Source organism: Magnolia sinica, chromosome 17 (genome assembly GCF_029962835.1).
Source record: "Magnolia sinica isolate HGM2019 chromosome 17, MsV1, whole genome shotgun sequence".
Classification (NCBI taxonomy): domain Eukaryota; kingdom Viridiplantae; phylum Streptophyta; class Magnoliopsida; order Magnoliales; family Magnoliaceae; genus Magnolia; species Magnolia sinica.
Genome location: NC_080589.1, coordinates 10,430,317 through 10,450,909, shown reverse-complemented (window position 1 = coordinate 10,450,909; position 20,593 = coordinate 10,430,317). Strand labels below are relative to the sequence as shown.

At 37.3% G+C, this 20,593-nt stretch overlaps 1 protein-coding gene across 2 annotated transcripts; it reads right to left on the bottom strand.

The window, feature by feature from the left end:
- Positions 1 to 4,174: 4,174 nt before the first annotated feature.
- LOC131231548 (beta-glucosidase 22-like) lies at positions 4,175 to 19,549 on the bottom strand. Of its 2 annotated transcripts, XM_058227766.1 has the most exons (13): positions 19,387 to 19,549; positions 19,202 to 19,265; positions 17,925 to 17,983; positions 16,933 to 17,008; positions 16,769 to 16,840; positions 16,529 to 16,616; positions 16,009 to 16,264; positions 11,664 to 11,779; positions 5,589 to 5,809; positions 5,270 to 5,298; positions 5,094 to 5,196; positions 4,717 to 4,807; positions 4,177 to 4,614 (listed from the first exon to the last, which is right to left on the bottom strand). In XM_058227766.1, the coding sequence occupies exons 1-13, from the start codon at positions 19,522 to 19,524 to the stop codon at positions 4,386 to 4,388; spliced, it is 1,542 nt and encodes a 513-aa protein (XP_058083749.1). In that variant the 5' UTR covers positions 19,525 to 19,549; the 3' UTR covers positions 4,177 to 4,385. The 2 variants fall into 2 exon arrangements, with proteins under 2 accessions (XP_058083747.1, XP_058083749.1); XM_058227764.1 differs by having other exon boundaries at positions 4,175 to 4,807.
- Between the last annotated feature and the right edge of the window lie 1,044 nt (positions 19,550 to 20,593).

Sequence of the window (20,593 nt, the reverse complement as noted above, 5' to 3'; positions counted from 1 at the left end):
TAGGCAGACTTATAGACAAGTTTCTTCATATAGAGTGTGGAAGTGGGGAAGTCATATTTTTCTACGAGGTTAGGCTGGTTAGCCATCCTGTTAGACTTTTAGCCCCAAAGTCAGGTCATGTTTCGTCTCAGGTGGGCCAGCGAGGTGTGTAATGGCCTATTTTCTAAGGTTTTCAAGAAGATGAAAATTTCAAATCTAGGCCGCATGTTCCAAATTTCATGTCTGACTGGAGACATCGGTATTTTGTCTTTTGATAGTTGTCAGCATAGATAGAGATATAGATATGGAAGCAAGCAGAAGGTGGGGGTGGGGTAGGCTGTTCAAAGTGAGCCCATTTGGGATTGGATTTTCATTGGGGACAAAGGCCTTTGGGCTGCTTCTGGGCTTGATTGATGAGTCCCAATGACTAGTACTCTTTGGATAGTCTTTTTCTTCCTTTCAGGGCTCCAATGAGGCCACGTAGATAATATAGAATAAATAAAGTTCTTTGTCGAATTTAGACCGTTGACTATTTTGCATCGACCATCCACAGAATGTCCTCCAATCAGCTAGTTAGGAAAACAAATTAGGATAAAAAATTTAATTATTTATCTAAAATGTGGCCCCTAACTGGATGATTAAATTTGAGTTATTTGTATGACATATGTACAAATATCTTTACATAGGGGTATAGGGGTGAGACCCATGATATTCTGCTGGGGTATTAATATGGGTTTATTAACAAAATACACCTCTAGTCTTCCTTAATTAACTAAATCGGCAGTTTTTTCAAAACTTTTTATTTTACATCTCTAACAGCAGCAGGTCTTTCTGATGGATAAAAATGCTCCTATTCCTTGTTTTTCTTCTTTTCTTTCTTCTTTTCTGAAAAAAAGAAAAGTGCTAAAATTATGACACCAAAATTACTTTGGGTTCATTCACTTTCTTAAGCCCATACAACCCACGTTTCACATGCTAATGAGGCTCAATTGATAAGGAACCCTTGGAAGGGATATTTTTCACATTTCGCTCATGAAAGTAGGGCTTTTAAGGTAAGTTATGTGAGGGCTAAGGGATAGTTACGAATTTTGAAGAAGGGTTTCTTCTTACACGAGGGTTTGAAGAAGGGGATTTTCTTTGTGAAAGCTTGCTTCAAGACTCCAAGGTTTTTCAAGAGGTGCTCCGAGGTTTTCTTCTCAAGGTATCTAATTGGAGAAATTTTAACACTAGCATTGCAATGGTGTAGGGTATTTTTTTAAGCTTGTAGTCAATAGAGTTTTATTGTATTCTTGAAGAAAGTATTATGTTCCTTGCTTTTTTGTAATCTCTCCTCGTTATAGTGAATTTTCTTTTATCAGATTGCCTATGAATGTAGTCCAAGCGATGAACCACATATATCGTGTGTTCTATTATAGTTGTGGTTTTGAATTTATTTTTTTCCATTATTTTCATTTTATTCATTGCTTACACGATCCTCGCATATTTCATGTGCCATTGGAATCAAACGGACGTTTAATTTTTGTAGCGTATTTCTTGGATAGTGGTTTAGTTGCATCAAATGGTTGACAATGGTTTTAATCACTTCAAGTGGAATCAGAACATTTGGGTTTGTGTAGTAAATTGGAAGAGATTGCTAAGAGTAGATTTAAGGTGGAGAAATTTGATGGGCAAAATAATTTTGAGTTTTAAAAACTTAAATTTTAAGATTTATTGGTTTAACAAGGGCAACAAAAGGCATTGCTCAGTGAGGCAAAGAAGCCAAAATATATGACCGATGATGATTATAATAAGATAGATCTCAAGGCATTGACTACTACCCGCTTGTGTTTGGTAGATCATGTTTTATTCAACATAATTGGTAAGAAGACAATGCAGGGTTTATAAGAGAAGCTAGAAAGCTTGTATCAAATAAAGGCTCTCACAAACCAAAATTTTTTAAAGATGACAAACCAAATTTTCTTAAAAAGAAATTAGTTATATTGCATACGGATGAAGGATGGTACAAAAATTTTGGATCATCTAAATATATTCAACAATATTATTTATCTTTTAGAAAGCATAAGCATGAGAAGTAAAAAGGAGACAAGAAGATGACATTATTACGCACGTTACTAAAGTCTTAAGAAAGTTTGGTTATATCATTGAGTTGTACCAAAGAAGATTCACTCGGTTGGGATATAGTTTGTAGTTCATTGCTTGTCGATGAATTTCGGAAAAATGCATCTTTGGAAAGTTCAAGTTGTTTGGAAGCAGAAGCTCTAATAACAAGAGGAAGGCCGAATGATCGTGGTACCAAACTAAAGAATTCTTCAAGAAGCAAGTCTTGGGGCCAAGATGAAAAAAGTGCTTGTTGGGTATGTGGCAAGACCAGTCCTTGAAGAAAGATTGTTGGAAAAGGAAAATTAAAAAATTCCATTTCAAATAATGGAAAACTACCTTCTAAATCAAAAAATGAAGCCAATAAGTAGAGGCGTCAACAACGGGCCATCGATTGAAGACATGATATTGCTGGCAAGTTCTAACTATTTTTCTTTTCTTTTCTTTTTTAAAAAATCAAAATTGGATACTTGATAGTGGTGCCACTCATCATATGTGTCATCATCATTGGTGGTTTTGCACATATGAATCATATAATGATGGTATTGTGCCGATGAGAAATGACTTAACTAGGAAAATAGTTAGGGTTGGTTCGGTTACAATGAAGATATTTGATGGAATGATCATGGCCTCAAACAAGCATGAAGGCAATAGTATAAAAAGTTTGACTCTTTTATGCTAAGTCTTGAATATAAAAAAAGTGATTATGATCATTGCTTGCATTTCAAGTTTTTAGGTAATGAAAATTTTCTTATCTTTGATTTTGTATATGTTGATTATATGCATTTAGTAAATATGTTTTTACATTTGAGTTAATTCAGGAATGATTAGAAGTATATTCAGTTTTATTTTGTTACATTTTTCTATTTTCAATATAAATAAATAAATATATATATATATATATATATATATATATATATATATATATATTTATATATATATATATAAGCTCGATGCAAGCAAAGAAAAATCACAAAAGAATAACAAAAGACAAGAAACACAGAGATTAACGTGGTTTGGCAATTTACATATGCCCATGCAAATTTAAACGCAGCTTTCTTCTTGACCATAAAAAAAAAATTTTTATATATATATATATATATATATATATATATATATATATATATATATAAAACATTTACCCCTCCCACTCTTTCACTGTGCATGAGGTCTATCATAAAAGAATTCACACATGCTTTACATGTGTTTTCCCTTTTTTAGATAGCACAACTCAACAGAGGCCTTGCCCCGTATGTTTTCCCTTTTTTAGATAGCACAACTCAAGAGAGGCCTTGGCCCACACTTACGTGACTGGGCTTTGCATTTTAGAATGTGCTCAGAGAGAGAGAGAGAGAGAGAGAGAGAGAGAGATTTTCAATTAAGAAACGCTATATGCGTAGGTCGGGTCCTATGGTTCCCAAACTGGTCAAAGTGGGTTCAAGTCTCACCCAATCAAGGTCCTTGCACATGTCGGAGGAGGGACAATGGCACATGCACGACACTTCGTTATTCCTATCTTTTTTGTCAATTCTTAAGAATTATGTTACATAGTTAAGGAAATTATGAAACACCATTTTATAAGAAATGGGAGGAAAATGGTAATGAACATTTCCATAAAAGAATTAGAAATAACGTTTTCAAAAACAAACAACAAAAATGCACGGGTAGGATGAGAGAGAATTTTTCTATGCTGGGATGGTTTCTCTTTCATCTTCATGATCTCATTATTAATTGTAAATCTTGTGCTCTCCTTGTGTCTGATCATTTCTATTAAACAGTTGATAATTAGGAGGATGCATGGTGTGTAAAAAAAAAATTAAAAAAGTTGAAAAAGAAGAAGAGAAAATTTTGTAGAATGGACCACTAACTGAAAGCTTGCCTTCCGTACGTTTCATTTCATGCACATGTATTGGACCTCAATCCTCAATACACCAAAAAGGGCATGACGCTTGAAATGAAGGCACTTAGAAATTGTACACATCGCACATTCACTCAAATTAAAGAAACTGGGAATACACTGTGGCTAGGTCACAGACCCAAAATCAGACAAGCTGAACAATCCTAACCGCTTATTGTTAAAATAGGATCATTGGATTTTTTATTTTTTTTCTAACCATCCAAGAGACGTCCACCAATTCGATAGTAACATAATGAAATAAGCTTAATATTTAGTTCATGATACATCTAAACTGGAAACCATAAAGTTTGATAATTCAACTGGACTTGCCCATCTAAACTGCACTGTAAGTACTCGTGTATCATCCATCACACCCTACCAGAGTATCAATCAATCCTTGAAAAAACAAAAACTACTGGGTAGGATGGGTCATTCCTTGTTGGGTGGCCATCTCTATCTTCATTTCCTTTCTTTTCTTGAGCAAATTCGCATACCAATGGGCTGAAAATTTGGGCTTTCTTGAACGGGCCTTGTCGTCAAAATCCACATGACAAAGCCCATACCTCTGCATATATCCGGCGAAGAGTTCGAAAACATCTAAGAATGACCACACAATGTATCCTTTGGTATTTGATCCGTTCCTGTATGGGACCCACATTATCATAAGATACAATTTTCTTATTAATCTGGCCATGCCATGACCCTTAACGGCTAATCTGATACATAAGTTAGACGGGCCATACCTGATCGCGCTTAGCGTCGCGTTAAGGAATCCACTTATGTACTCCACCCTGGCCGTGTCATTGAATGACTCATTGAATGGCCCACCAAGACCTTATGATGTGGATAGCTTAATAAGAACTTTGGAGAAGCAAGCCCATTTACTTATGGTGATGGAAAACCAGCCCACGCCCAGCCATTCATCAGGCATGAAATTTAGCTCAACACCCAGCTTGTGAGATCAAAAAACCCTCATGGACTGATGAATCTAAGCTCGAGGTGGGCCTTTAATGTAATCCAATCTGTGACTGGGCCCATCAAGTTCATTTTGCTAGGCCCAACCCGTGTTAAAAAACAGTTTCCTCTGATTGGTTTGAGAATCATAAAGAAAATAGATTACCATTTTCTTGGATATAGATTGGTGGATTGCCATAGTCATTTTTGTAGTATTCTAGCAAGCTTTGCAGACCGGATGGAAAGGCAGGCGCGTTGATTGGTATGATCTGATTCTCAATCCCTGTTAGCAATATCCAGTGGTCGAGTCAAAACTGAAATGATTAACGGTTTAGATCTTACCCGACGGCTTGGTATATCATCTTTTGAAACTGAAACACAAAATGAGCCATTGATGAGAGCTGGGAACATAAATCACTCATTGATGAGCCATTCATGACACGTGTGCACGATCTGGCCTGTTCATCAGGTGGGCCACGTGATGAGTGCTCCTTTGCACAAAAATTCAATCACTTCATTTATTAGTGGGCCATGCTAGTAAAAAGATGCTCAGTTTGAAAATATACATCCAACGTTCCAAATTCAACCTACACGTCCGGCCCACCTGATGAACGTAGCCTATGATAATGAATGTGAAATATCACTGTTATGAGGACCATACATCGAAATGTGGCAAATATATCTTCATTGAAGTCTCGAACGTTGCTTTTCGGGCCATTAGAGTCGTCCTGTACGTAGGCAGTCAAGTAATGGTTCACACCAAGGAAGTCGATGGAGCCTTTTACCCGTTCTGATTCAGATCTTGTGAAAGATGGTATCCTTGACCCTGCAATCTTCTTCATGATCTCAGGATAGTCTCCGAACACCACCGGGTGGACGATCCTACGGTTAGATGAGTTTATCATAGGGCAGAAGTGGGCCGGCGTGCATGCATGTAAACACATTTTATGTGGGCATTTATGTATATGTGTAATTATGCATGTACACATGTATGTTTGTATGTATGTATGATGTAGAGCGGGCCGCAGACCCATTCTTGGCACAGTTGGACCGAAAAAAGCCCGAATGGACGCACGTCAGATTCAACTTAGTCTTATGTAGTGCATGGCATAACTAGGCTCTAAGTGCGTCTGGTTTAAAGGGGGAGAAATTGTCCTTCAAAGTGTATACCTTAAATAGGCCATAACTTTTGATTAGAGTATTGTCACGGGACGCATGACCTATCAATGTTTATGTAGCAGGCCATTCAGGGTCAACCAGCCTTCGTAGTCGGTTGCAATGATTTATCATGCGAGGAAAAGCTTCTTTTCTGCTTAAAATTGCAATCTTAGTTAAAACTTATTATTTTTAGTAATTTTTAATTTTGACATATATTCTTCAATTTTAGAGTTTTAGTATATGCAATCTTTGTACGAATTGTTTATAATCATGCTAAGAATCATTTGGCACAATTAATATAAGACTTTCTATATTTGGTAAAATTTATTATTTCGGGTAAATTTTATTTTAGTCCAACCAAGACTCCTAATTAAGATTTTGCTTTTCTTTATAAGTTATGTAATCGATAAGTCTAACAATTATTGAGTAATAAATTTTGAACTTTCCTTTTTATCGTAATTACAGTAAGGATTTTTCTCGATTTGATGGCATCTAACGATATGATGAGGGCAACAATCCTATAGATGGTGCTCAAAGGAATAATCTTATGACAACGGCAGTATTTGAAGCTTTCCAGCAGGAGAATTTGCAAGCCATACAGGGATTGCAAGCGATGATCAATCGTCTGATGGAGGCCATAAGATAAACCCGTAATTATGATGATAAATAACTTTAAGATGGCGTTGAGGCTCGCGGTCTCATGTTTGTGGTGCGATACCGATGGCAAATCATATATCACCACCCAAAGATGGTGGATATAACGATGAGGAGATTGATAATATGATTCTCCAGCTAAAAGTATGAAAAGGGGCTAGGCTGGATTGAGACAAAGATTTCAGAATGAAAGTTGATCTCTATAGTTTCAATAGCTAATTCCACATTGAGGACTTCCTCGATTGGCTTTTCGAAATCAAACGATTCTTTAACTATATGGAGATTCCTAAAGAGAAAAAAGTCAAGGTCATAACCTACAAGTCGAAGGATGGAGCCTCGACTTGATGAAAATAATTTCAACTTTCACGAACACGAACACGACTCATACCAAGCGACTATGACCAGGTATTATTCCAATAATACCAAAATTGTCAACAGGGTGATTGATCTATAAGGGACTACGTAGATGAATTTTATCGTCTGTCCGTGAAAAATGATCTGGTCGAGATCGAATTGTAGCAAGACACTAAATTCACCAATGGTTTACGTATGACAATCCAAGATTGGATCCAAATGAAGGTTGTTTGGACGATGAATGAAGTAGTCAAATTTTTCACTTGAGCAGAGATGCAACTGGAGTATCCCAATACACGAAACTATAATTCAAAGAAGGTAACTACTTTTAAACCTTCACAGGATGCAGCATAATCCTGGGGGAAGGAACCTGTAGGCCGGGGGAGTCATCAACCTCCAACCGTGAACCAAGATTTAGGGAGTGGCCAAGTTATACCTCAGGGGGCAATAATCACTACTGCTAGTCCAAGTATAACCCTTAACTCCTACCATCTGCCTCTATCGAACAAGTGATACCAATGGGGCCAACTTGGTCACCAATTTAATGTGTCCTCAAAGACAGATGATTAATTTGACTATTAATGATAGGGGAGCAGAAGATGGAGAGGACAATCTGAAAGTTGCTGAGGTGAACACACTGAGGATGATGAAGGAGGCGAATGGACTCACGAATATCACGGCAAGTCTTTAATCGTGAGGAAGTTGTTGTACATGCTGAAAAAGGAAGTATATTCGTAGAGATATAACATCTTTTAAATGAGGTACACCATGAACAAAAGGATCTGTGATCCTATCATAGATGGTGGGTGCAATGAGAATATTGTTTCAAATATTATGGTTGAAAAACTGCAACTGAAGACAGAAAAACATCTATCTCCATACACAATTGGATGGATTAAAAAGTTTAATGAGATAAAGGTAATTGAACGATGTCAAATTTAGTTCTCCATTGGTAAATATGATAAAGACGAAGCAATGTGTGACGTAATTGACATGGAAACTTATCATATGTTACTTAGAGGCCATAGCAGTATAATGTTAATGTTATGCATAGATGTCAATATATTATATTTACTTTTAATAAATATGGTAAAAATATTATCCTTGCTCCCATGAGAACGGAGAACCAACCTGAGATGATGGTAAACATATCATGAGTTTCTCTAAATCATACGGAATTTTGTAAAAAAAAAATTTAGGAGATGGGAGGGATATATGCACTAGTCATAAATGGGAAGAAGTAAAGCCTACGAATATTTAAGAAAAGTTAAAACCAATATTGCAGGAATTCCGAGCAATCATGCCCGATGAAGTTTCTGATGGATTGTCCGTTATGCAAGATATACAACATCATATTGACATTGTACTAAGGGCAAGTCTACCCGATCGCCTTCAATATTATATAAGTCTAAAAGAGTACAAGATCTTGCAAGAGCAAGTGGAGGAATTGATTCGTAAAGGTCTAGTAAGAGAAAGCATGAGCCCATGTGTTGTGTCACCCTTGTTGGCACCCAAGAAGAATGAGAGTTAGTGCATGTGTATCGACAACCAAGCCATAATAAAATAATTGTGAAGTATAGATTTTCTATACCACGCCTGGATAACATGTTGACATGGTGGAAAGGCTCTAAACTTAACCTAAGGAGTGGTTATCATCATATCTGTATTTGGTCGGGTGATGAGTGAAAAACAACATTTAAGACCAAGGTGGATCTATACGAGTAGTTGATCATACCATTGAACTCTCGAATGTGCCTAGTACATTTAGGAGATTGATAAATTATATTTTGAGACCATTTATTATACAAGTTGTAGTAGTTTACTTTGATGATATTCTTATTTATAGCTAGGATGAGATAGATCGTATAGAAGCATCTCAAGCAGGTGCTTTAGGTGCTTATAGTAAACAAATTGTACCTCAATCTGAAGAAGTGCGGTTTTCTAACAAATGACCTCTTTTTTGGCTTTATGGCGACATCCACGGGGATCCGTGTGGACAAAAGAAATGTGAGGGACATCAAGGAATGACCGATTCTAAAAAATATCAATGAAGTGAGAAGGTTTCATGGGTTAGTGATTTTCTATTGTCAGTTTATGAGGAACTTTAGTACCATTGTGGCCTCTATTATTGATTGTATGAAGAAAGGGCAATTTCAGTGGAAGGAGGCAAACCGAAGCTTTGCAGAGATTAAAGAGTGAAGGTCTACCACCCTGGTCATGGTGTTCCCTAACTTTAACAAACTATTCGAGGTAGAGTGTGATGCTTCTTATGTGGGTATTAGAGACGTGTTGTATCAAGATGGCAAACCTATAACATTTTACAGTGAGATGCTAAGTGAGAAGTTGAGTAAGAAGTGGTCAACATATAAGGTGGAGTTATACGCAGTTGTTTAGGCCTTACGCAATCAGATATACTATCCGATCTAGAGAGAGTTTATCCTCTATATAGTCCATCAAGTCCTCAAATATATTAGCTATCATTTTAATATCAATCATGTGTACACTAGATGAATTTTTTTCTTATAGGAATTCATGTTCGTGTTGAATCATAAAGTAAGGTAATAGAACAAGGTTACTGATGCGCATAATAGACAAGCGACTTTAGTAGTTGCTATGAGTAACAAGGTCATGGGATTCGTTTACCTCAAAGAATTATATGTAAATGACGATGGCTTCAAAGACATGTGGGCCAAATGCCAAGCGGGTCAACCAAGTGACCTGCATATCCAGGATAGTTTTCTCTTATAGGAAAATCAATTATGCATTTCACGAAGTTCACTATGTGAGCACATCATTCAGGAGTTATATGGCGGTGGTCTCACAGTCAGTTAGGGCGAGACAAGATAGCCCCTTTGGAGGAATGATACTTCTGGCCAAAATTAAAGAAGGATGTCAGGAAAGTAGTGCAGAGATGTCATATATGTCAAACATCTAAGGGGGCAGTCACAAAACACAGGCCTTTATAACCCTTTACCTATACTTGACGACCCTTGGGAGGACTTGTACATGAACATTGCGCTAGGTCTTCCGTGGACCCAGCGAGGTATGGATTCGGTATTTGTGATGGTTGATATGTTCTCCAAGATGGCCTATTTCATCTCATGCAAAAAGACTCTCGATGTGACCCATGTTGTCAATCTGTTCTTTAGAGATGTCGTGTGACTACATGGCATCTCCAAGACTATTACCTCATATCATGACACTAAGAATAGTCACTTCTAGAGGACTTTGTAGCAGTTATTTGATACCATATTGTAGTTTAGCAGTGCTTACCACCTCTAGACGAATGGACAAATAAAAGTAGTGAGTCATACACTCGGGAATATCATACATTGTATCTTTGGTGATAAGTATAAACAGTGGGATCTTGTTCTTACTTAGGCAAAATTCACCTTCAACAACATAAAAAATCAGTCCACTGGTAAGTCCCTATTCGAAATTGTGTATGGTAGAGTTCTTAAGCATAAACTTGACCTGATCTCATTATCTAAGTTACTAGAAATGAGTGTTGCTATGAAAAATATAGTGGACTAAATATCGACTATGCATGCTTATATTGATGGGGAAAAAAATTACAATGGTCGAACGCCAAATACAAGGAAGAGGCATCGACGCCAAAAGGTGTTTGAAGTGGGTGATAACGTATTGGTTCACCTATACAAGGAACGATTTCCGACTAGGACATATAACAAGTTGAGAAATAAGAAAATATGTCAATGTGTTAGGCTTATATGAATATCATGAGTTGTGTCAGGCCTATATGAGTATCATGAGCTGACTGGATAACTCAGGAACTAGTTCTTTTCAAGTGGAGGGGACTGATGTAGAGTAGGTCGCAGACCTATTCTTGGCACAATTGGACTAAAAGAAGATCAAAAGGAAGCAGTCCATTAAATTCAAACCTAATCCTATGTAGAGCATGACGTAACTGAGTTTCAGGTGTGTCCAATTCGAAGAAATTCATTCTGGATAGGGAGAAATTATTGTTCGAAGTGTGAACCGCAAATCAACTATAACTTTTGATTCGGGTATCTTTATGGGATGTACGACCATCGATCTTTATGTAATGGACCATCCAAGGTCAACGAACCTACAAAGTGGGTCATGACAGTTCGTTTCACGAGAAAACACTTCCTTCCAATTCAAATTTGCAATTTTAGAAAAAACTTACTGTTTTTAATAATTTTTTATTTTGACTTATCTTCTTCATTTTAGACTTTTAGTATATGTAATCTTCTTAGGAATTTCTTGTAATCATGTTAGGAATCATCTAACATGATTGATTTGGGACTTTCTATTTTTGATAAAATTTATTGTTTTAGGTAAATTCTATTTTGGGCAAATTAGGACTCCCAAATAGGGTTTTGTTTTTTTTCTTTATAAGTGATGTAATTAGGAAGTATGAGGATTATTGCATAATAAAAATTTAAATTTTCCTTTTATCTCGTGGATTCAAGGTTTTGCCTACTTTAGAAAGATAATGATCTTTCTCTTCAGGCCCTCCCTTGCGTTAATGTCAATGTCTGTATGCATGCATGTATCCATACATTATCTAAGTGCATGTACTTACCACCCATTGTAAAAATCAAAGGCTCTTTGGGTTGCTTTAACGTCTGCTGTGGAGTTTGTAAAAGGGATAAACCATAAACTGTATACATTCAAGCCTATGAAACCCTTTTGCTTGCCCTGCATAGTAATGTGGATTAGTCTAACCCTTTTTTGGTGAATTTAAGTTAGATGCTAACTCATTTGAGTTGACTCGGACATGGTTGAGTCTGATCCGGCTCAAGCCATGAATCACTATTGAGAATAGAGGGTGACTTGGCCATGTCACCCCATGACTCAACCAAGTCGGAACTCAGCACTAAATGAATCTTAATTTCTGCATTAGAACCCATTTGGGGCACCGTATGTTGAGGTACATGGTTGGCCTGCCACGTTGGAACCTCACTAACTTACAATTCGATGACTGTGAGACGCCTAGTCATACATACCGTATCAAGGCCCTTTCCTTTGCGGGCCGAATTGACCCTACCAATGATTTACAAAGAACTTTGCAAATGTGTTGTAAATAATCATGATTGGATAATCACATGCCATAATATTTAAGAATATTGGACCAGACTTGTATTCGTGCCAGGTGTGTTGGACCAGACCTTGGTACCTGTTATCATTGTGACATGATTTATTTTTATTTTCTATCAAAACATGTAGAGCTACTAGAAGAGTAATGATTGAACTCCTAGCTGCTCCTAGCCGCTCCTAGCTGCCAGAAGAGCAATAGTTGAATTCCTAGCCGCCATAAGTGTGTATTCACAAAAAGTAAATAGATGAAATCGTGGTCACTGAAATTTCTACAAAATCATTTATCAACCATTTGAAGTGTTGTTGATTCACATCGTTAAAGTCATCAAAGGTGCCTCCTTGGCTAAACCTATTTATCGTCTCATCGCTATTCACATTTTGTCGCCCTATGCTCGCCCCATGCTATAGTTGTAGTATTTTGTTGTGTTTAAATAAATATTTATCATACATTTCAAACTCAATATACTCTAAAAAAGATATAAGGAACATCTGTTTAAATACAAAAGAAACTACAACTTTAATATGGGACGATGAAACGACGAATGATAATAAAACAACAAATAGCTTCAGGCAAGTAAGCATTTTGATGACTTTTGGGTTGTAAACCAACAATACTTCAAATTAATGGCTGGCAAACAATCTGGTAGTAGTTTCAGTGGCCAAAATTTTACCCATTTGCTCTTTCAGGTCGTACTTTTGGTGGTTGAGAGTTTAACTATTACTCTTGGCTCTAAATACTCTCATATCAAACAAAAAAAGTCTCATCATAATAATGATAGGTAATAAAGTCCAAACCCTTATGATTGATAAAAAATAAAATTAAAAAATTAAAAAAATTAAAACAGAAAACACATCTTAATGTCTGATTTAAATAAGATATCATTGAAAGCATATAGAACTTGTTGTACTTGTAATCCAAAACCAAAGTGCTCTTACAAAGCACCTAAGCTTGTGCATTTACTGAGCATTAGAAAATAGGAGGAATGAAAATGGAGTTGGGATGGATCCACACATGGATGGAACAAACCATGATTGGCTTGGGTTGGTGTGTGGGACGGAAAGGATGGGTCGGCTTCGGTGATGAGGTAGACTAAAATTGATGCTCCTAAAGAGCATTCATGAGGAGAAAGGACAAAAAGAAGCACTGGAACTACGACTTTGGTGCACTAAGGGTGATGAGATCGGATCAATGCAGACGCTTCTACTGATTTAGGTTGATGAGTAGGAAGAAAACGATTGCAAATGTGCAATTGTTGGGATATTGTAATCAATCAACTGATACCCGATTCGATCAAACACCCACGAGGGTTTGCAGATGGTGGTAGATGCTGTGGTTGACGATGTGATGCAGGGGTTAATGTGATGAGGTCGATCACCGTCTTCGCCAATGGTAACTACAAATCCACAGAGCTTCTCTAGACTCCTTATAGAGACTTTTTGAATCCACGATTTAAAAAAAGAAGTAAATTAGAAATAAATTTTATAAAATTTGTAATTTGAGCGATGAATCTCTAACGTGTCTACTTACATCATTAATAAAGAAAAAAATAAACTAAAATTCGTAATAACCAAAATAGCCAAATTCTAAATCAAATAAAAGTATTAATTCTAATAAAACTCTTCTAAAACCTAATTTCTAAAAAATAAAAATTCCAAATAAACTTTCGTTAGAAGAGTCTAGCATAATTACAAGTTAATTTTTAAAAGTAAGAAAACCTAAAACCCTAAAAAAGGAAAAATATTAAAAATTTTGGAATTACTAAAAATAGTAAATTTTTTTCTAAAAATTCATTTTTGAGCCGAAGGTGCACATTTTCCAATGAAGCGGACAGATGTTACCCATTACGTGGGTCGGTTCACCTCAAATGGCCCATTTCAATGAAGATTGATAGGTTGTGCACCCTGTGACCATAGCTAGATCAAAAGTTACCAATCAATTCACAGTCCACCTTCTTTTGGCCCAACCATGCTAGGAATGTATCCGTGACACGTTCTGCATCACGATGGCTACAACGATGGTCATTGATATTAGATGGAGATAAAGGTGCTAGAAGATAATGGTCGTGACTCTTGCCGAACTACGGGTTCATGTGGATTTGAACGGTAGACGCGCACTAGCAAAGGGGCTACTGCCAGTGCCGATCAATGGTAAGTGAAGACGGTGATAGTTGTAAAAACAGTGGACTGCTAGTGTGGTGGAGGCGTATTGACAGTGGACTAGGAAGAGGGTCTAGATAGGGAGATGGTGGTGAACGCAAAAACAATTGTGAGTGCTTGTGCGAATGGGTTCCGAACTCGACGGGAATGTTGATAGACAGGGGCTGCGATTTGGGAGGTTGCATTGGCTATCTCTGGCTGGTTTTCCAGTAAGGTGACGTTAGTGATGATGGTGCGACGGGAGATTGTGATGATCAGTACTCTGTGACAAAAATATAGATAGTTACGGATACTCTGATACCATGTTAAGCTACATCTATTAGATTGTGAAAATACTGAAGAACTAAATTATTTCTCTAGTAACAATTAAATATATAGAGGAAATTAGACATCTCCAAAAAGTTTAGAGAGATACTAATAAATTTAAAATATAATAGAAATAAAAATTACATTAATTTATAAATATTATCTAAGTTTACCTAATATATTCTAACATTCTTCTTAAACTCAAGTTACTCCATTTAAAGCGCCTTAAGATTAAGGTGTGTTAGAATATATTAGATAGATTTAGATAGTGTTTCTGAATTATGATAATTTATATTTCTATCAAGATTTCTCTAAATCTCTTGCAAATTTATTATTTCTTTTATATATTCAATTGTTATTAGAGAAATAGTACAACATTTTAGTTTTTTTTCAACAAAGAATATGTAAAATGAATGTGTATGGAAAAATATATTTAATTGAGTTCTCAAAATAATCTAATTACAGATTTTGTACAAGTTTTGATTTTATACATGTATGGCAAGAAATCTGTAAATATCTTTTATATATTCAATTGTTATTAGAGAAATAGTACAACATTTTAGTTTTTTTTCAACAAAGAATATGTAAAATGAATGGTAGGGATCGTTTAACCAAGTTGAATGGTTATGATTGGGAGAGTAGATGACTTAGGCTCGGGCCTAAATTTCAGGCCTAAAATTATGAAAATATAGCATTTTTTTAAACTCCACAGGAACTTAGGTGTAGCCAAAGAACTCACTTGGTATTTTTCTCTATACAACGCGGCAACTTTAATTTATAAATATTATCTAAATTTACCTAATATATTCTAACATTCTTCTTAAACTCAAGTTACTCCATTTAAAGCGCCTTAAGATTAAGGTGTGTTAGAATATATTAGATAGATTTAGATAGTGTTTCTGAATTATGATAATTTATATTTCTATCAAGATTTCTCTAAATCTCTTGCAAATTTATTATTTCTTTTATATATTCAATTGTTATTAGAGAAATAGTACAACATTTTAGTTTTTTTTCAACAAATAAATAAATGTACAATGAACTATGTATGGAAAAATATATTTAATTGAGTTCTCAAAATAATCTAATTACAGATTTTGTACAAGTTTTGATTTTATACATGTATGGCAAGAAATCTGTAAATATCTTTTATATATTCAATTGTTATTAGAGAAATAGTACAATATTTAGTTTTTTTTCAACAAAGAATATGTAAAATGAATGGTAAGGATCGTATAACCAAGTTGAATGGTTATGATTGGGAGAGTAGATGACTTAGGCTCGGGCCTAAATTTCAGGACTAAAATTATGAAAATATAGCCTTTTTTTAAACTCCACAGGAACTTAGGTGTAGCCAAAGAACTCACTTGGTATTTTTCTCTATACAACGCGGCAGCTGATGCATGTGCTAGCAAGGAATGGTGGACTGCGATGTACGGTTCCACAGTAGAGTTGCCAGCTGTGCAGTTGAAGCCAAATGGATAGGAGCATCGCTGAGGTGGAAAGACGCCACTGTCGTAAGATGCAACGCCTATGATGTTGGGTTGATTTAGGGTGGTCCAGTGGGCCACCCTATCCCCAAATTCTCTAAAGCACACATCTGCATATGCTGTAAAATCCTCCCTGAATCAAATCAAACCCCATTAATATTATCACTGTTCTTGCAAGTGCCAACCCGGCACATGTCTGGGATATCTGAGCCATGCATCAGGTGAACCCCACCAAAAAGTACTTGTCAACGGTCCACATTGGACGTAATATGTGGCCTGGTATGTCTTTTGTGACGGTTAATCTACCTGTACGGAGCTTGACTGATGCAAGGATCAGATGTTCTGCACATGTGCCATGCTTGCATGTGTGGACTTAATAAAACTGTATCCAACTTACACTATCTTTGGGCTTAGCCATCCATCATATTCATCTTCAAGTATTTGAGGGAGATCCAAATGGTGGATGGTAACATGTGGTTGAATTCCTGCTTCATCCAATAGGAAATAAGTGTGTGTGGGACATCCCAGCCGTACATCAGGTGGGCCTCTCATTGTATATGGTCCAATACAAATATTAGGCCAATCAAGTCATTAGATGGGCCACATGTGTTTTCGATGAGATTAAGAAGAAGAATACCGTGGCTGATCAGTTCGTTGATGAGATTGTTGTAGTACTGGACGGCTTTCGGATTAACGGCTCCTCTCCCATCTGCATCAAGTGGGTATCAATCGCATTGGTGCATACGTCAATTTCGATGAATGGATATTAGATATATTCATTAGTTGCGATGGTATACATACGTGGGAGGAGCCTCGACCAAGAGATGGAGAATCTGTAGGCATCAAGGCCCATCTCACTCATCAGCTTCACATCTTCCTGCAAGGCTTGCAATCAAGAGATTAGAGTCTTCCACGTACATATGCAAATACACATACCATGGTTAAAAGACTCGACCTGACTCGTTCGGCCTGAATCAAGTTGTGACTAGGGCTGAAAGTTGAGCCGGTTCAACTCGACAGCTCATTTTATGGCATGATGAATTCTTAGGATGGTGAATAAACATCAAGGTAGGCCCACTGTTCCCTGCGATGTGGTTCACTCGAACCACTGTAGAAATCTCTCCGGGGACCACCACGTTATTTATATTTCATCCAATCTGTTCATCATATGCACCCCATGTCGATTAAGGGATATTCCAAAAATCAGGCCGTTACAAAACTCAGGTGGACAACACCACTCGATTTAGTTTTTGAATGATTTTAAACCGTTCCAGATGGTGTGACCCACCTAATGTTTGACATGTAGCCAATCAGTGGAGGGCCCACCTCTTTGACTGTTCTGATCACTGTACACGTGTCCAAGATCCCATGAAGCATGCATGATATCAAGTGCTCCGGATGGTCCTAATTATCCAGATTGACCTCATATGGCCCCAATAACCATCGGATGGTCCTAATTATCCAGATTGACCTCATAAAATGTGGACTACTAGTCATAACTGTACATTTTCATTGGCAGACTAGGATCATCTGATGGGGAAGATATTAGGATTTAAGCCATGATAGGGACAACAAGATCAATGGCATATGTTACAGAAAGGTGGGCCCAAACAGAACTATTACTTGTGATCTGAACCATTTATCCACTTCGCTTTGTTGACCATCCATTCACAGGCCACCAATCCAAGAATTTGGATCATCCAACCAGTGAAAGTTTTGAGCCATGCCTCAATCACAGTGCCCACTAGATGGACGGTCACGATAAACATATGCATGGCCCACGGTGGATGTACCTTATATTTGTGGTATTGGTCCGCAGTTACGTCCGCTGTGCTCTTGTCCAGCATTTTCCCTGCAAATTTTCACATATCTTGGATTTCATTTCAAAAAAAAATAAAAATAAAGGAAAAGGAAGAATTTGAAAATATGAGGCCCATGGTTCGTTGATCCAGACCATTGGTCTGTTGGACCCCACTGGATGGGGCATTTCCTTTAATTCTCCTTGTTACAACAATCCTAACCTTTCAATTTACCGCCTGCAGCGAGATCCAAACTGTTCAATTGGTATTTCCAATAACAAGTGGGCCAGGTAAAATGGTCACAACGCTTGGGCAATCCTAGCCCTTTAATTGATAGCATACAAATGAAAGCTAAAAGCTACAGCTCCCATTCAGTGAGAAAAGTTCTGTCTGTTAGACGGTTTAGATAGTCCCATCAACCAATTCTATCGTCAGTGACCAATTAACTGTGGATATCAAGGATATATGGTCCGGATCATCACACACGTGTCGCATGCATGAGAAATTGTCATAACTAATGCTCTGGCAGAAAGGTTTTACAGTACCATTTGATAATTGGGCTAGACCTGGGCTTGCCTCAGCAAAAGGCCCAATAGATAGCCCAGTCTAACGCATATGTCATCGGTGGGGCCAGACGTATATGAGTTTCCATACGTTCGAGTTGTGACAGGCCACCATGATTCTTATGTGCGATCCAAACCGTCCATCAGCTTTCTCTCCATTTTCGGCCCAGAGATCAAATTGTGCCTAATCCAAAACTCACATGGCCATACCACAATGGAGCAATAGGGAGGGGGACGCCCCACCGTAGAAACTTTTAGACGTTGTGGGGCCCAACATGCAGTGTATATGTCATCGAATCTATTTAGTCACCACATGAGGATAAAAAGCTAGGCCCCTCCATAACTCAAGTGGGCCACACCACGTGAATATAGAGGTTTTAGACGTTTTTTTTTTTTTTCCGTTATTCCCAGTGGTTTGGCCCACCTGAGTTTTGTATAACCCTGATCATTGGAATGTACGGTTAAAATTTGCTTGTCGCCTTCTATACGGTTTGGATTGGACACACAGATCACGGTGGGCTTTAAAGAAATTCGAACGTGTATGTGATCTTTCCTATCGTCGGTTTGCAAACCACTGTTTTCTGAGGGATAGGATCATCAGATCTATGCATATTTTGAAAAATTTTCCATCTATAGTGAGGCCCACTAGATTGACAGTTCCGATTGCAACATCATCTTGGCTCGTGTACTGTAGAGATTCAGACAGACCTGCATGAGTGTAAGTGTCCCAAATGCTCGGAGTCCTTCCATCCTCAGCTGCTGCACCTTCAGCCTACATCAAACACTCCAACATAAGGGCAATTTAGTCATTAAAAATAAATTACTATGACCCATTTACCCCTGTAGAGGTAGTAAGAACATTTTCCGAGAGAGAGAGAGAGAGAGAGAGAGACCTGATAAGCTGAGGTTCCAGCACCCAAAACAAAGTCTGGTGGGAAATCTTCTCTGCTAAGTTTAGGGGTATATTGGGAATAGCCAGCTTCTGACAAAGCTAGAAGAAGAAGAAGACATAGAGAAGATACACCCAACATCTGTGTATAGTCTTTGTTACACGGTCTCCTCTTACCTCGTTCATGCCTCAGACATCTCTTTTATATTCTTGAAAGGGGAGTTATTTGCTACTCTGTCTACATATACGACGCTTGATACGCAGGCACCTAGAAATGGTATACGTGGGATATAATAACTAGAATCAAACATGCCAAATTGCGAACCCAAAGTTTCTATGTTGTAATAAATAAATAAATAAATAACAGATTGATTGAACAATCCTAACCTCTGATTAGTGGTAAAGCTGGTTTGTTGGAATAAAACCATTGGATATTTTCATTTGTAACCGTCCGATGAGTGTCCACCGATCTGATGGTCAGATAAATGTCCCAATCTGATGGTCAGATAATCTAATTGTTGACGCGAGATCTAATCATGTCTAATCTGATTACATGCATTTCTATGGTCCAAAAATCAAGAAGATCCAAAATTCAAGTGTGCCCCAGAAGACGAAGAAACAATAGTTTTAAACAGCGGATAGCATTTCTGTCACCCACTTTCTTTAGGGTGGCCCACATAAGTATATGTTTTGAATGGTTTTTGTGCCCTTACCCTTCTGCAACTTGGCAAAACTAGTACTGATGGGACAAAGTGGATGTCAAAAAGGACATTATGGTGTGATATAGAGCAGGTTGTGGACAGTTTCATGGCCAAGATGGATGAGAAAAGGCCCGGACATCAAATTGCGCAAGCCGGATTTGCAAAATACCCCTGGATCGACCGTCGTTTCCCTATTTTAATTCCATTTTTACTGTAAATAGTAAGTTTTTGCTTGATTATAATTCTTCCTCCATTGGGCTTAAGGAGTTGCGCCCAACACAAAAAGAGTTTAGAATAATTAGGTGAAGCCAAATGGTACACTTACTATTTTTGGCTGAAAACCTTGTGCACTAGTAGACAACACGACCATCTATAAATAGTAAGTTTATTATTTATAGTAGCCACGATTTCTAGGAGTTTTAGGTATAGTTTGCTTCTAATTTCTCTCCCATTGCTCGGTATCTCTATTTAAAGAGTTGTGAACTTGTTAATTTCATTCATCAATCAAAT